Consider the following 17,335-nt stretch of genomic DNA (forward strand, 5'->3'; position numbering starts at 1 on the left):
AGAAACAATAAGCAGACACGTGCCTTTTGATTCGCTGGACATTATGTCAACGGGATTACGCAACAACGCACGACATCTACTCGACATTGACAGCCAAAATGATGCCTTGATCCATATCGCAAGCACCGGTCCTTGATTATGCAACATACGCATTCAACACCAGCACCTGACGCAAACAGGTATATTCGATCAGCGGGGCCGCGTCACGACCTTCTCGCGAATCTGCCTTCGCACAGCCATTCTGCATTTGGACCAAAAATAAATAAACGGCGGGCTCATTCACGGCGTTCTTAGAAATGCAACGCGGCAGATCGAGAAGACGGAATTCAAGAGGAAGAGCTGCGCTGCAAGGACAAATAATCAAGAGAGGGAAAAACTGAGGCTTGAGTAAGGGGATGAGAGAGAGAGAGAGAGAGAGAGGGGTAAAGAGAAGGAGAAAGCATGGCTCCTGTCTTTTTCTGCACCCATCTGTTCGGAGTGCAGGTGGAGCTCTATTCACTCAGCTCTGCATGTGTGTTGGGGTGGGGTGAGGTGGGGGGCAGGAAGAAAGGGAGGGCAAAAGGAAGAGTGGAGAGATGGTGGGGTGGAGGGACAGGGGCTCTCGGTGATCTCTCCTGAAGGGGATAATGGGAGAGGAGCGCATTGCAATGGCTGCCATGTAGTACCCTCCCTGCACAATTAGCCAATCAGCAGCAAGCTCTGCCAGCCAGAAGGACACATAAAAGAAGAACATTGCAGCAGAGGCACAGAAGGAGCCTGCGAGGAGCTGGGAAATACACACACAACAGCAGAACCACAACACCCTCCCCTGGACACACCCTACTGGGGATCACTGCTTCTCTTTTTTTCTGAACCATCGCCCACGCCACACGGAGAGAAATCTCTCTCTCATCATCATCCTGAAGAAAACCCCCTTCTCCTCATTTTCACACTGCTGAGGAAACCTACAATCGCACGGGCTGAGCTTCCCTGCCGAAGACTGTCGTTTTTCCTTTTTCTTTTTTTTTCTTTTCGTTTGGAACCTGACATTTGCCTTCCTCGAGCCACGCCACGGCGTAACATCTGCAAGACGGCCTGAAGACCTGCGACTTGAAGGACCTAGATCGCTATCATCTTTGTGCATCAAGAATGGTTACTGTACGTATACTCTTTTTTTTTTGGTCTATCTTAAAAAAAAAACAAACAAAAACAAAACAGAAAAAAAACCACAACAATAACAGCATCACCGCAAAATCAGTTCTAACAGATATGATTAGATGCGAAATATAAGGCATTGCGATGCAAGCTAACCAAAACGTGGCATTTGGTGGTCAAGCATGCTGGCACGTCTAATCGCGGATTCCGTAAACGAGATTAACGATTAGCCCACGGTATAAGTAATGTGATACAGGCACGCGCGACCGCCGCCACAGCCGAGCTCGCTCCGTTTTCTGAGGAGAATCAAAACATTGCTTTCTCCTGCCACGCGAGCCGCTCGTCATAAAACGCGTAATACGCAAAAAAAAAAACCCGCAACATACATTTATTCCTACATCCGCTAATTAAACGCGTTCGAGCGATAATTAGCCATTATTAACAAAGAGCGCCGAGGAATTCCTCAGAAGAAATAGCTGAGGTGCGGCGGAGGCAGAAGAAGGGCGTAAGGGGGCACATGCCTCGCTCCGAAAGGATGCTCGGGACCGGATCTCGGAGACAAAACACGATGCCTCGGAGGCTGAGAGCCCATCGAGAGCAAACGCAAAGAAAAGGGTCGAGTCATTCGGAGGGGGGAGGGGAGATATTATGCATCCGTTGGTCCGGATTGAATCGGGCAGGACAGAATTCCTAAAGCCCCGCGACGCCTGATAAGACGCCGCGAGAGAGGAAAAGGCGAAACGTAATGTCTGGAAATATCGTGCGTTTCTTGCGGTGTCTCGGCGAGCTGCGTTTTTTTTCTCCCGCTCAGTCCCTCTCTGAAAATATAAAGACGCCGAGAGTGTAAATAAGCAATACGAGGGGAATACAAAGGCCTTGAGGGAAAGCGTTTTGGGCGTGTCTTCTCTGAAAGAAGACAGCGATGGCACGCGCGCAGAAGCACCATCTTCGCGCAGATTTTCTGTGGGAAAACATAAACACGACCGCTCATTTGAACACAAACACGTCCGCACATAAAACGTTCACATCAGTTAGGCAAACGACGTTTAATTCTTCCGGCCTGCCCGACGAGAAGCGCGCTGTCAGGTTTAACCGTCTTTGTTTCTCGTCAGAGCGTAATAATAACAACACCAGATCCGTTATGGTTTTAATAGCCGACTCTAGCTAAACCCCGGTCGGCGTTTGAGGTTATAGGGGCCTTGACAAATAAGCAAATATGTATTCGTCTGCTCCGAGGGACAGCCTGCCTTGTTTTACGGTGACCTCAAACAAAAGGCGATAGGAAACGACGCGCTCGTCTTTCGCTTTGAGTCTCAATCGATGGCGTGATGAATGAATGACGGGCCCCTCGGCGTGTTGTTCCGCAGTCCTCCGTGAGCGCGAGCCTCTACCGCAGTGCCAAAGCACATAAAACCGTTGAGTCAGATAACCTTCTCCAGGCGCGTACACAATTCAAGGACAAGGACATCACAACGATGCACAACACAACACAAGCGTCTGAACACGCGAGCTCCTCGTTAGTCGTTCAATAAGTCGTGCCAATTAAAAAAAATACGGTGTTTAAAAAAAAAAAAAAATATATATATATATATGTTTGACGGTATTTGCGTACTGCCAAGGCCGTTACGCGCGCTAAAAGATCACCAGGCCTCGTATATTATGAATTACGAACGGTGATTGTTTGGAACAGGTACAGTACAAACACTGATTTTGCAACCAAAACGATCAAATTAACTTAGCATTAATATTACGAGCGTGCCCTTTAAATACGGAAAATAAAACATCAACTAACTAGAATCGGTGCTATTTTACGAAATACACTGGCATCTTCAAATCAAAGCTAAAAAGTTTTTGATAACGTTTGATAGTGCATTTAACACTTTAAGCATTTTCTATACTGGTTTTATTTTTTAAAGGCACTCTATGGCAATTTTAATGGCTATTGTTTGTATTGTTTGTGGTTTTATTTTTTGCCAAGCACATTGGTCAACGTGAGATGCTATATATATATATATATATATATATATATATATATATATATATATATATATAAACAGTCATAGTCATAGAATACAACAGTATATTATATAGCTGTTTGCATATTAAGGAAACGCATTAGCTAAAGGCATTTCTTCGATGACATTGCTGTTTAAATGTACATTTCATTTTTTGCCATTATTATTATTATTATTATTAAATTGTCTTGTAGAATAGAATAAAAGTGAAAACAGTTGCAATGCTCATTGTTCCCGGAGAGTCCCGCAGCCTCTGGCCTCGACACAAAGCGCTACTGTTTACATTAATATTCATAGTGCTGCCACGGTCTCTGTAGAGGAGGAACGGGTGGCTCTTTTGTTCGCTTGTGTCAATACGTTTATTCAGCAAAAAGGAGCTCGGATTTGTGAATGCCCACAGAGCACACGCGCACTTGTCCAATCAAAGGACGAGAGGATAACGAGTTTAAACGATTCGCAAACGTGTTTATTTATAAGCACGACATCAAGAGCCTAATGCCCACTTGATAAAACCGAGCCCGCGGCACCAAGGATATTTTGTAGGTAGCCGTCTATGTCGAGCCACTCCCGATTTCAGCACTCTGGATAGCGACCAAACGGGAGCACCGGAGCACCGCGAGCGCCTTCTCTTCCCGCGTTCTTTCAGAATTCCGATCATTTAAAACAGCAAATACATAGTTTTGAAATAAAAGAGCGCTATTTGGGGAAACGCGAGAGAGACTCGCGCATCCGCGTGATGAATCGATGATCTTTCGCGCTGCAAATTTCACGAGTGAAATTAACCCAATTCACCGACAAAAATAAATAACAAAGAACAGGGTTTATCCGTTCAGTTTTGACTTGTGTCCTGTTGTTTTACAGCTGCCACAGTGATCCCTTAAGCTGCAGTGAGAGTGTGGCTAATGCCTTTTGTTTAGGATAATCCTGTAATCTGTTACTGAAACGGCCTATTGGCAATCCGACGTTCACATTTCAGTCAGGAGGCCCGTCCAGACACGTACGTTTATGAATTACAAATGATAAAATTAAGGTCTGCATTAGGCATCAGAAATGTCACGGGCACGCGATTCGTCGTCCTTGACAGATAACGCTGGGAACCGCTAGCCTGGCAGTCTGAAAATTAATGTTGACATGTTACATACAGCTACAGATTAGATCAGCCTTATGCTTTATTTGTTTACCTCGCCGGATCTTGTGCGAGACTGTGTTTATTTTAAGAAAATGGCTCCCTCGGTGCGCAGGGACATTAAGGAAGTGACGTGAGTCGATAGTCTTCACAGTCAGATTGTTTTTTTTTTTTTTTTTGTTTATCTCATGCCGCTTTCAAGCCTGTTTTTTTCTTCTTAAGCATGATGTGTTTAAATTAAAAGCCTTATTATCGTATTTTCAAACGATCTACATTTTCATCGAAGCCGGTCTCGTTATGCCTCTCAAGAACAAAAATGGTGCAAGTTAAACCAAGTGGCTTGGTTTTTATCTTACATTTGTGTACCGTGACATTCAGCTGGGAAAAAAAATCCTTTTGTTTGACGAGGCTTGACGGTCATTTCTGCAGACTCTAATTACAGACTCACTAAGAGGAATCTTTGCAGTCATTTATCCTTATCAGAGCGCTGGTGGGAAGGTAATAGGTTTTTGCGTATGAGATGCAGGGTTCTTGTTTGCGTGCGAGTCTGGGTCCTTGTGTAGGCGATGCTGATGCGGTGCATTAAATATTGAGGGAGAACTCTCCCAGAAATAGAAAAGTACAGGCTGGGACGGGAACGTCAGAGCCCGCGCTGTGGCCACGTTTTGTTTTCGAAAAGGCCTATTTTTAATAGCGTGGATTCAGGGACAGTTGATAAGGTGTGTGATGTTTAAGCAGCGCAGTGGAAGGAACTCCAGCAGTAAGCAGTCTCTCGCCTGTCTACGCGAGTCATGTATTTTGGGATGAAGTGCTCTTCCACCTCTACCTCTGCTGTGCTGGCGCCAGTATCCGGGCTGTAAGATAGTGTACGTGTCAGTCTGCGTGGCCGAAGAGCCTGCGTGTTGTGTAACTCACTACGTTCGTCGCTGAGGATGGGTGGCTTGCCATAGGGAGGTTTACTTCAGTTCACGAATCACATTTGCCCTGATCCTGTCACTTTGTGTCAAGACTCACTCTGTTTGTGTCAACGCATAGACAGGGCCTGTTTGAGTAGGTTTGCATTCTAAACCTGAGACAGTTCCCAGGCTACGAAGGCTATAGGCTTCCGCCCAAGCAAAAGAGGCCATTTTATCGCCATTCGCGATCAAACGAACGCCCTTTTCTTGGAAATAACTGCTCGGGTGACAGTCAGTCCTGCCTAGATCCATGTTTGCAGTGCTTTAATAACTTGCCTCTCTGAGCTTTCTCCTTGTCAGTGTCAATTTGTCTTAGATATAAATTCTGGCTGCCCCGAAAGCTTATTTTATTAATGCAAGACAAAAAGTGATTTTAACCGAGCGCTAGTTCTCGAACATGCACACACACTAAAAGTCAAGAAGCCAGCCAATAGCAACAGTCGTCAAGCTGCTGTTACCTGGGCAACCTGGTTAGAGGTAAGGCTCAAGGCAAGAATAAATCATTCCACTGAAGAGACAGAGCGTTACACGGAGATGAGAGAAAGAGGCAATGCTGAAGGGAGAACAAAGGAAGACACTTCCCACACTACTATAAATTCACCTGTTAGTGCAACTCAACATAAATTTTTAAATAGAACGCTTAATTAGATATCGGGTACAATTTCGCTCATTTTCAATGACATTCCTAGAAGGATTTTTAAAATTAATTTGAATCTAAAAAACAAAGACACTTGTGGAAGATGACTTTGCCTGTTGATCGTGGGACAAAAAAAAAAAAAAAAAAAAAAACACGGATGCATTGTTAATTAAGTTGGTGAGACACCCTGTTCCACCCCAGGGGCTGTTCTGGCGAGAGAATGCTTTCAGTCAACTAAGGATGACTAATATATGAACATACATTACGCACGCCAATTTGTAAATTCTGGAGAGTAGGAGCCTTAGGAAAAATACAAAAAAAAAAAAAAAAAAAATCACAAAAGATGACAGATCACATATGGTACAATGTAGAGCACAGACTTTGGGAACTGCGGTTGTGCGTTGTGACAGAAAGGGACCGTTGAAGATTGAAGTAGCATCTACAACCTGCATACATCTGTTCTTTGAAAATCCCCTATAGGCCAAATTAAGCATGCTGTGCTCCACAGCAACACGGTTGAACCAAAGACCCAGACACACACATGCTTTTCTTATAAACAAGGTGCCGTCCTCCCATCTTTATTTATTCGAATTGCATTTTCTTAAAAGGAAAAAAAACCCATACATGTTAGCAAATACATTTGCGTGCACTTTCCTGCTTATCCTCTCGGAGGCTAGTGATGTAACTCTGTTTGACCCTGGATAGCATAAAGGGGGCTGGGAAAGAGTGAAAGGACTGTGACATCTGCAGGGCCAGAGGCTGAGAGTTGGAGAGAGCTGAAGTGAGGGAGGAGGTCAGAGGAGGGGAGGGGAGGTGGGATATTGTTCTCCTGCGGCCCTCTACCACTCAGACGCATCGATTTTTAACCTCGAAACCAGGATGCCAAGCACTACACCCCTCAAATGATGCATTTTCGCCCCAACTTAGAGTGCAATTTGTCATTTTTCCCATCTGCAGATAATTAGCACCATGGAAACTCAGGTGTCCAATGGTCCGAGCGGAACCAGCCTGCCTAACGGCCCTGTCATTAGCACTAACGGTGCCACGGACGACAGCAAAACCAACCTGATCGTCAACTACCTGCCTCAGAACATGACCCAGGAGGAGTTCAAGAGCCTTTTCGGCAGTATCGGAGAAATCGAGTCCTGCAAATTAGTCAGAGACAAGATCACAGGTAAGCAAGGCGATTCAGACTCTGGCAAAAAAACACAGCACCAAAGCATAGTTTTCCAACGCCTTCTCGTTTGTACTCTTGCAGGCCAGAGTTTGGGCTACGGCTTCGTAAACTACGTGGATCCCAATGATGCCGACAAGGCCATCAACACACTCAACGGTCTCAAACTGCAGACCAAAACAATCAAGGTAAGAGAAGCCAAGCTCTTCAATCATTCGATGGGGAGGAATAAGGCAGGGCCCAAGACAGACGTGGCAGCAGGAGGGGAGGAGAATGGGAGGGGCAGGGGGAGGAATCGGTGGCTGGGACAAAAGGAGCAAAAGAAAAGAGAAAGTAGAGGTCAGAAAGCAAAGGGTTGTGCGCTGAGGTGATTGTGATGGAAATGTAATTAGGGAGACGCAATGTGAAGCTCAGAGGTCAACACGGAGAGCCCCATCTGCCTCCAATCTTGGCTAATTAGGGCCTTCTTTGTCCCCAATTCAGCTGGGTTTTGGGGTGGGGAAAGGTCTGCCTGGGCTTCTGAAAGCAAGAGATTAAACAGTCGGCCCGCGCCTCCACCTGATCACCACACATCAAAGCCAAGGCAAGAATCAGCAGTTAAGCAGCTTCCCCAGACTTTGCGTGTGTTCGTGTATCATGCAAATCGCATGACAGGCCAAGATGACCATCAGAGCGCTTTCATTCCCCGGTCTAATTTGAAACCATAACGCTGTGTTGTTCGGTAAATAATGACTGCAGTCCAAGGGCGAACATTATTGGCGTAGTTATTTAAACAACACGGAGTCTGACTGCTATTGTCCTAATTGTCTTGTTTGTTCAGCGCATTTATCCGGCTTGGCCACTGTTCTCTGACATTCAACGTTCGTGTGCCCACTGCCCTCAAATCCTTAAGCCGGGCAAATGTCATATTTTCCATGTCAATAAGCCATTGTTAGAAAGGTACAGAGCCGATAGCTAGGATGGGAGGGAGGGAGGGAGGGATACGGGGCGCAGGAGCAAAGGCTAGGAAGCAGCCGAATGCCAATGACAGGATTAGGGGCCATATGGGCTGCAGGCACCATCTGTACTGTGGGAGAGACAGGGAGAGGGTTAATTATGGGGCAGCATCCCATCCCTCCAATACATCTCCCCCCTCCAGTCTCTGCTGTACACTCACCCACTCACTGCACAATTACACCCCTACCTCAACAATACCGCTGCTTAGTCATACTGGCCTGCAAGACGCAAACACACATATGGTGGAAAAACACATCATTCTGCCAAGGTCTGATGGCAAAACATGCTATAACTTGGTTGAGCGTCATAAAATGGCTCGAACACATTTAAAATAGACTCCTGTTTATGATGAAAACAAGTTTACTTGCTTAAATGTTTTTTTTTTTGTTATTGCCGTAATCACTTACATAAAGGTCATCGGATTCAAATATGCCAATGCGTGTTAAAATTTGACATAAAAGCAGTACATTGGTAAACAACAAGTATATATAAATATAATAAAAATGTATGTGTTATATTATATTATTACTATTGTGGAAAAGGCTATATGGTACCATAACTGTGTATAACAATAAAAAGTTTTGTATTGTAAACTTATATATTGAAGTTGATTAAATTCTATATAAAATATTTATATTACTTAAGTAAAAAAAAGAGCATATGTAAAAAGAATATATATTACATATGCAATATAAATTTAAATAAATTAAAAATATCAAAAATATGTATAATCCAGAGTTTTGGTAAAGTGAAGGTGTCACATTTCCATTATCATGAATTGGTATTGTGCTTTACAATAGATTTTTTTTTTTTTTTATGGAGTATTTTGTGAGGACGTGTTTTGGGGTGTTGTCAGGGACACTGGACATCTTGTAATCTGTTTACTTGGTTCGCCGGTTGCCAGAGGAGCAGTTTCCTCTTGAGAGAAAAGACAAAGGAGAGATGGAGTAGACGGAGGGGGCCAATCTCTTTATCACAAAAAACCACATGCGCACACACTGACACCATCAATCAAAGTCAGCCCCTTTCAACCAGAAACTCATAAATATACATATTTTATGAGAAAAATCTGTTCGCATCTCAAATACGACCAAGGCGGCTCAGTGGGGGAGTTTTAGGAAATATAGAAGGGAATATAAAAATGAGATGAATATTTGAACGTCAAAACAAATGCCTAATTGGACTTGATATTACATGACACGTCCCAAAGCGGAACAGGTTCTAAATGCTGCTGTCTTGTGGAAAATCACCGCCTAGAATAACAGCCCATGATATCAAATTTTCCTCACGACTCCCTGAGGGAGCTGGTCTCAAATCAGCGCAGAGGGTGTCGATGCTTCTGAGGGGGGGAAGTGTGAATGTGAGAGTGGGTTCGCGTTTCTGCTGTCAGGAGCACAGTGAAGCTGAAGTAGCGTTTAATAAGGGAACCGGGTTTCGTTCGAGTGAAGTGCGCGTAAGAGACGTGGATTTCAAGGAAGGAGGGATGAGAGAGAGTGGGCGGATGTCTCGCCTTTGAGCGTGGCAGTGCTGTGACATATCTGCTTCGACTACACTTGAAAGTTTGCACTGCTGGGAGTTTTAGGACTGTCACAGCTGTCTTGATGCATGCTTCTTAATATTTCTATTAAAAGAAATCCTAAACTGCAGCTCCTTGTTTTGCGTGTGTGTGTGTGATGCAGGTGTCCTATGCCAGACCAAGCTCGGCTTCCATACGCGATGCCAACCTGTACGTGAGCGGCCTGCCCAAAACAATGAGTCAGAAAGACATGGAGCAGTTGTTTTCCCAGTATGGAAGAATCATCACCTCACGCATCCTGGTAGACCAGGTCACAGGTAAACGTTACCTCACTTCCACAAACAGCACAGCCACCCTGGGGGAGGATTAAAAATCTAATTAAAGCTCTGGATGTGACGCAAAAAAGAAGCTATATGCTCCACCACAGTCAACGTGGCATCAAAATTGACCCCATTTTTTCATATTTAATGCACAATCTTGGCAGTGCAATTATATTTTGAATTAGTTTTTTTTCAGTTAGCTTTAGTAATAAGCAAAAGCCAACCCCCAGTACATAAGATCTTATTTGTTTTCATCAAATTTCCTGCAGCAGTGAGAAATATCACCATGTGTCAATTAAACGGTTTGGCACCGAATTCGGTTACCGTTTTTTGACGGCTTTACATAGTAGATCATACAGTAAGTCAAGCGCGCGACTCGCTTATCTGTCATTGATTTGATTGACGGTGCTAACATTTGCATCGCTTTCTGTCCGGAGCAGGTATATCGCGCGGAGTAGGATTCATTCGGTTCGACAAAAGAAATGAGGCAGAGGAAGCCATCAAAGGCCTGAACGGACAAAAGCCGCTGGGCGCCGCAGAGCCCATCACCGTGAAGTTCGCCAACAACCCCAGTCAGAAGACGGGACAGGCCCTGCTCACCCAGCTTTACCAGACAGCTGCTCGCCGCTTCACCGGCCCTCTGCACCACCAGACTCAGCGTTTCAGGTACTGCTCCCACCTGCAGCCCACACCCCTACCGCTCCCTACTCTTCCTCTGCCGGTTTTCCTTTAAACCGCAGCGCGTTCCCGCCATCAGGGGGATTTCGACAAATCACAGTGCTTAATTTTAAAAGAAAAGCCCTGCTTAGAGATATAACGCGGCGTGTGAATCAGTCACGGCTAGGATGCATTCACAAGCATTCATCGCAGTACTCTCAATCCATCGCCTGAGGGCTCTGTAAGCACTGCGTCAGTGAGATGGGCGAGCCGCCGCCTGCTGATTGGTGGACGCGGGGCCCAGTAAAGAGCTCCCCCTGGTGGCTGAAGTGGCTGCATGAAAACGCTTTGCTCTGGTTGTTGGATCTTGCAACTAATATCTTCACCTCCGTCACTCTCCCTCTTGCATTGCAGACTCGACAATTTACTAAACGCCAGCTACGGAGTCAAGAGGTAATTTTCCAAAAAAAAGGTGTCCTTTCAAAAGCATCCATGCCTAAACAAGCTCAAACAAAGTGCCCGGAATATCACCTGCTGACTTAAGCATTACCATTTAGAGATTTGATTTGAGAAACCACCGTTCAGTAGACTAGATTGATGTAGCTGATATCACAGCAGGACATTCTGGCATGGCTTTGTTGAACCTTTTTGTTCTTTTGGTTGATTCCTTGATTGAACTGATTTGTATGTATTTCTGTATTGAACTAACATTATTATTTTTTTTCAGTTTTGGTTGCTTTAATGTCTTTTTTCCACCAGCATGGACATACAAGATTCCGTTTGCGTCTCCTCTGTTCGTTTCCAATTTTCCGTTGATTTGTTTCTGATTTGCCTTCATCCCTCTCTAGGTTTCTGTTTTGCTAAGTACAGTATATCGTGATTTTGTTACATTGTGAATTCTGTGTCCTAACAGGGACTAGAGTTTGGTTTGGTCAACCTAGTTAACAATACGATAGCTGACCGTTTTCTTATCTACTTAAGGCTGTGAAGAGCGAGTGTCCAGTCCTCAGAGACAAAAGTGGTAATGAGAAGCAAGCTGTGCTGAACTTCAGAATGACACCCATGGTAGCTCTCCTTCTTTCCTCCCCAGATTCTCCCCCATAACCATTGACAGCATGACCAGTCTAGCCGGCGTCAACCTGACCGGACCCACCGGAGCCGGCTGGTGCATCTTTGTCTACAACCTGTCCCCAGAAGCCGATGAAAGCGTCCTGTGGCAGCTCTTTGGGCCGTTTGGCGCCGTCACAAACGTCAAGGTCATCCGTGACTTCACCACCAACAAATGTAAGGGCTTTGGCTTTGTCACCATGACCAACTACGACGAGGCGGCCATGGCTATCGCCAGCCTGAACGGCTACCGCCTGGGCGACCGCGTGCTGCAGGTCTCCTTCAAGACCAGCAAGCAACACAAGGCCTGAAGGAAGGCCTAGTCACTACTGCTCTTTAACATGCAGGGGGAGCTACTGAGCTCCCTGTACATTCACTCTACATGGGCCTGGACTGAGTCTCTCTCTAACACACATTCTACACACACACATACACACACACACACACACACACACGTTTAGTTGTTTCGAACAAAAATACACAAGTAGAGTCGTTTTTCTTTTCTCTTTACACAACATGCTAGTCCTTCCCAACATTTGCCTGTATTGAATTAGCAGAGTTGTGAGGCGGTGCTGGGGAAATCCACGAGGAGGGACAGTCTAATGAATGTGACAGAGAATGTCTGCAGAGATTTAATTTAATTCAGGCAAAGTAAGAGAACTGGTCAATGAACGACGAAAAAAAAAAAAAGAAAAGTTAATCGAATATGTGCAATTTACCCGAAATCTTGCCCCGGTAACTCTCCCTTCTGGCTTCAGAGGATGTAGTCACTTTTTTACACTTGGGCATTTTGAATCAGTGATTTTTTAGAGAAAAATGATTAAAACAGTGTTCTCTTATATATATTATGATATAACTATATATATTCAACATTTAAGGTGGTTATAATAGCCAAATATGTAAGCATTTTCTAGAACTTTGATTACGGTTTCCTGGCTCTACATTAGGTTGCAACCTTGCCTTATGGCACCACACACACCTTACTCGAGGTCCAAACCAACAGCCACTGAACAAACTGTGGATGGTAGTCACAAATCGAGAGGTCACCCGGGGGTCATCACAATCACCTCAGCACACCGAAAGACAACGTTCATCACATGAGACACTCGTGCGCGCACACACACACACACACACACACACAGACGCACATGCACACGCGCACCTCCGTCGGAGGGCGTAGCGAAACATCACAAAACATGGCAACCAAGAATCTCCTCGTACCTTTCCACTCTGAGTTGTAGAGTTAGAATTTAGAATCGATTCCACCACATGCAGTTGTCTGTGTAACTAGGGGCATTTCGACAGTGTTCCCATGGCGATGGCATTTGGAATTCTTTTGAAAGTCTTTCAAACCAATTATGAAGGCCGACTGCGGAATCCAGAACCATATTAGATCATTTTAAAACAAGTTTGAATGGCTCGGGAGTAGGAAAGGCCGTTTTGCCAGCTCTTTGAGAAAATCTGAGCTGTTATGAAGGTCAGGGGACACTGGGATCGGTCGCCCTTGGCCTTCATAAATTCTCAGATACATTTAGCTCCATTCACTAAACAGAATCGCGTTATAATTCGCTTTCCCGAACTGGTTTTAGCAGCCCCAGCATATCTAAACAGCTACATATCAAATCAAAATGTCCTCAAGGCCCTTTAAAGCGAGTCGCAGCCACACAAAAATTTATCTTTTTAAAATAAATAAATAAATACTCATATCATAACTGAAAAAATCCCTAGATACGTTAAAGACAATGCCCAAGCTGTCCACAGTCCTGCGATAAAACAAACGAAACTGTTCCATGGGGAGAGACATTGCTGTAAAATCGCAAAACTTCACATTATTACGAAGAAAAGAACTGAAAGATGTAAATGTGTGTTCAAATCAAGTGACATTTTGCTTTTCTAAATAACGCTGTGTTAGCCAAAGAGGACAATGATCTCTTTGAAAGGATTACATTAGAGATTAATATATTTTTATATCTACGAAGAAAAAACACAAGACCTTGTGCAACATTTTTACAGATTCTTAAATCGTGGAAATCTTTGGACACACCGCATGGCTTTATTTTCAGAGTTTTCAACTTTGGGGAGAGAGAGCCAGTCTGCGGTGTAAGGGAGGGGATCGGAGGGTTGGGGACTAAGACTTACATGCAGTGAAACCATTTCATTTTCAAAAATACAAAAAAAAAAAGAGAAACATACGAAACGTTTAAAAAAAAAAAAAAAAAAAAAAAAAAAAAAAGAATCAGCAGACAGGTACATGTATGCATTACGCAGGAAAAAAAAAACAAAACAACTTTACGGTTTCTCTAAAGTGTTGAAAAGAATCAAGCGTTGCTTCAATGACGGTGCAGTGAAGCTCGAAATGGCGTCGCATCGAACACCCAGAGCATCTCATCTTGTATCGGCAGAAACGAACGAGAAGAAATCACCATAACGCTTCAGCATGTTTGGTGCACCAAAAAAAAAAAGTTGGAAATTGACTTAACGTAATGTAGCTGCACTTATCGATGTAATCAGTTCTCACACAATAATCCATAGTGAATTATATTCGCCAGTATGTCAACGCAACAAGCAAAATGTCTATCATTGTGCTGTCTAGATTTGTTCGTTTTTAATTTAATTTCCGCTCCGCATATCTTATGTATTCCACCTTCATATCGTCGACACCTAATTTTGCTCCTTTGCACAAGCACTAACCAACCAAGGGATCTTTAGCTTTGTCACTGATGAAGGGAAAAAAGTCAGTCCGAAACATTTAGAGCGTGAACGCACACACATCTACACACACACACACACACACACACACACACACACACACACACATATCAAAGTGTCTCTAGGCCCTCCACAGCATTCCCATTGTATCAAAAAACTGTGATACACCTTGAACTAACCCCCCTCAGCTTTCGCCACATTAACATCGCAATGCATTTTCTTTCGCTAACGCTAACGCTAACGCAACTCATCCCGGAACTCATCGGTGGTGTGCCCTAGAGGGGACAAAAACCTTAGACGTAAAGATTGGTCCGCCCTCTAAAACGAGCAATGGGGTACACATAGCGACCGAGGCAACCCTGCAGTGCACCCGGTGACCATAGGGAGGTTTTAGCGTCGTCCCTCGGAGCCGAGTGTCCCAACGAACCCTTTAGCTACACCGCTCCCCATCCCCTCAGAGAGCCAAGGACAATGGCAGGAAACAAACATACTGCACCGCTTGAGCAACTACAATAATAATCATTAAAAAAAAAAGACAAAAAAAACTTTCCTATGGAACAGTAAGTGCAATGTGCTTCGTTTTTATATTGACTGAGAACAAAAGATATATATATTTTTTAAAAAAGAAATTAAACGTCACACTGAAATGGTTTGCAGAATAGTGAAAGGATCAAATGTAACGAACAACAACAAAATGGAAAAAAAAAAAAAAAAAGTGTTAACTAACAGATTCATTAGAAGAATCAAACAAGCACCAAGAGCTCTGGTCTCTAAAAACGTCCATTATCCCTTCCTCCACCCCCTTAATAGTGCTCTGACCATGCAAGCTAAAACAAACAGCCGTCTATGGTACCGAAAAGAGCAAATCTAAAAGACCGTGAATGGAATACTGTCTAAAATATCATCGGTTTTAGCCCATGTTGATTTCAGAGTATCATTTTTCCTGTAATTTATTGATTTACTTTACATATCAGAATCACACGTTAACTTAGCGTATTTGTGTTGTTGATGTTGCCATAGAGGACACACGTGGGTCGAATATTTCGTTTTGGTTCCTTTTATTGGGTACGGTTTCTTATATTTGTTTCCATTATTTATAATTAGTTGCTGTTCTTACAGTGTATGCAGGTTTTAGAATTAGTTAGAATTATTTCTTTTCAATCAAAATGTGTTTAATTGTGTTTGTAAAAGTCTGTGGTAGCTTTTGTTGCAACATAAATAATTTAAACTGAAAAAAAAAAAAATCAATATAGCGCCAATGAACTTGTATTATTTGGGCGACTTTAAGCTTGTAGTTTTAACTTATTGTTAACTTAAAAACTATTTATTATCATTATTATGATTATTATTATTATTGCCTCGTATGAAAGTATGTTTTGTGTATATTTATGGTTTATTTCATTATATTTGCAAGTTTAAATACTTTTCATTTTGCCAAAATGTGGTTACACCTTTTTCGTTTTTCTTTAAAGGGAACAAATAGATTTAAAAAAAAAAAAAAAAAACAAAACAGAAAAAAAAACTGCTTTAGAATTACAATTTGGAAAAGTTCTCCATAGGCAAAGAATGCACTGCTATATTAAACTAATTGAAGTGTATAAACATACATGCTGTGTGCTAGATGTTATGCCTTTAATGCCTGTGTTTTGTTTGTCTTGTTAAATGAAAACCTTTTGATTATTTAATCTAATCACAGTCTTGTTTTTCCAACCACGTTCAGAACCCCATAGCGAGTCAGGGCCCGGGGCGAGGCCTGGGGCCGGGGGGGGGCGGGCCGAGGCGGTGGTCCGGTCTACAGTTCGGACCCGCAGCCAGGCCTTAGGCTCAGCGTCCCTCGCCAAAAACCTCTCACCCGCTGCCTTACAGCCGCCAAACCAGACCGAGAGAGCTCTCTAGAAAATAAAAAGAGTCAGTGGGAGGGCTCGAGAGCAACGATTAGCAGACGTGGGCGAAGAAAGCGCAGCGGGGGAGACGGGGCCAGGCGAGGCGCTGAGATAGATAAAGGGGTCAGTGGTCACTCTGTTTCTCAACCAGTTGTATTTTGTGTCAGTTAATTTAGGAGGGACACAGAGTTACTTAGCAACGTTCTTCTGAAACCATTTTCCAGGAATAACAGAACAATAACAGAACAAAACAAACGAACAATAACGAGAATAATACGAATAATAATAAAAAAAAAGATCAAAAGCAGAACTCCTGATCTCAGTGTCTGTGTGTCACGAAAGAAAAATCTCATACTTCCAAACATGAACAAACAAAGACAAACACATAAAGGGGAAAAAAATAAATAAACCTTTCAGTTTAGTTTAGGATATTTATTACTGGGATTTCAGCTGAAGACGCTTGAGGACTTTTTCATGGAATTGTTTAATTATTTGTACTTTACATGCCAGAAAAAATAAAAGATATGAATCTCAGTGTTTTCCTTGTGACGGCCTTTTTTTCCTTTTCGATGGGGAATGAAGCGGTTTTATGGATGTGCGTCACGTGCCGCCGCGCTCACTCGGGACCGAATTTAATTCTTCGCCAATCTGATCACGGTTAACAACAGCTTGATATTTAAGCAGCAGGTAATGCTGAAGTTCATAGTCTGGTTTGTAAAACATTAACCTTAGTTAGTCCACTTCCTACACTAAAGATGTGTAATAATGCACTACTCTAAGCCATTTGTTAGTATACGTAGTCCAAAAAGAGCGGTATACTTCAAATAATAATGCACTTACGTAATAATTCTTATGCTGTTCATGGGAAGGGGCTATTAAACTGATAGTGGAATAAAAAATAACTTCAGAAAACTGAACATTGTATAAGTGCATACTGAACAGTGCTGGGTAAATTAAATTACTTACAAAAAGGTAGTGCGTTACTGATTCCAAGTTATATTACACATTTCAGGTAATGTAATCAGATTACTTTTTTTTGACCTAACATGTTCATTATGTTGCTTTATATCTTTACCGTAATGATAAGAAAATAAAAAGAGAGAAA

General features: G+C 43.1%; 1 protein-coding gene across 7 annotated transcripts; it reads left to right on the forward strand.

Annotated features, from left to right (window-relative positions):
* The first annotated feature begins 721 nt into the window (after positions 1 to 721).
* elavl3 (ELAV like neuron-specific RNA binding protein 3) lies at positions 722 to 16,764 on the forward strand. Of its 7 annotated transcripts, none has more exons than XM_043234889.1 (7): positions 722 to 1,137; positions 6,826 to 7,042; positions 7,127 to 7,230; positions 9,718 to 9,871; positions 10,312 to 10,540; positions 10,946 to 10,984; positions 11,601 to 16,764. In XM_043234889.1, the coding sequence occupies exons 1-7, from the start codon at positions 1,129 to 1,131 to the stop codon at positions 11,947 to 11,949; spliced, it is 1,101 nt and encodes a 366-aa protein (XP_043090824.1). In that variant the 5' UTR covers positions 722 to 1,128; the 3' UTR covers positions 11,950 to 16,764. The 7 variants fall into 7 exon arrangements, with proteins under 7 accessions (XP_043090824.1, XP_043090826.1, XP_043090825.1 ...); XM_043234891.1 differs by having other exon boundaries at positions 723 to 1,137; positions 11,622 to 16,764; XM_043234890.1 differs by having other exon boundaries at positions 723 to 1,137; positions 10,315 to 10,540.
* The last annotated feature ends 571 nt before the right edge of the window (positions 16,765 to 17,335 follow it).

The sequence above is a fragment of the Puntigrus tetrazona genome, chromosome 3 (genome assembly GCF_018831695.1).
Source record: "Puntigrus tetrazona isolate hp1 chromosome 3, ASM1883169v1, whole genome shotgun sequence".
NCBI lineage: Eukaryota > Metazoa > Chordata > Actinopteri > Cypriniformes > Cyprinidae > Puntigrus > Puntigrus tetrazona.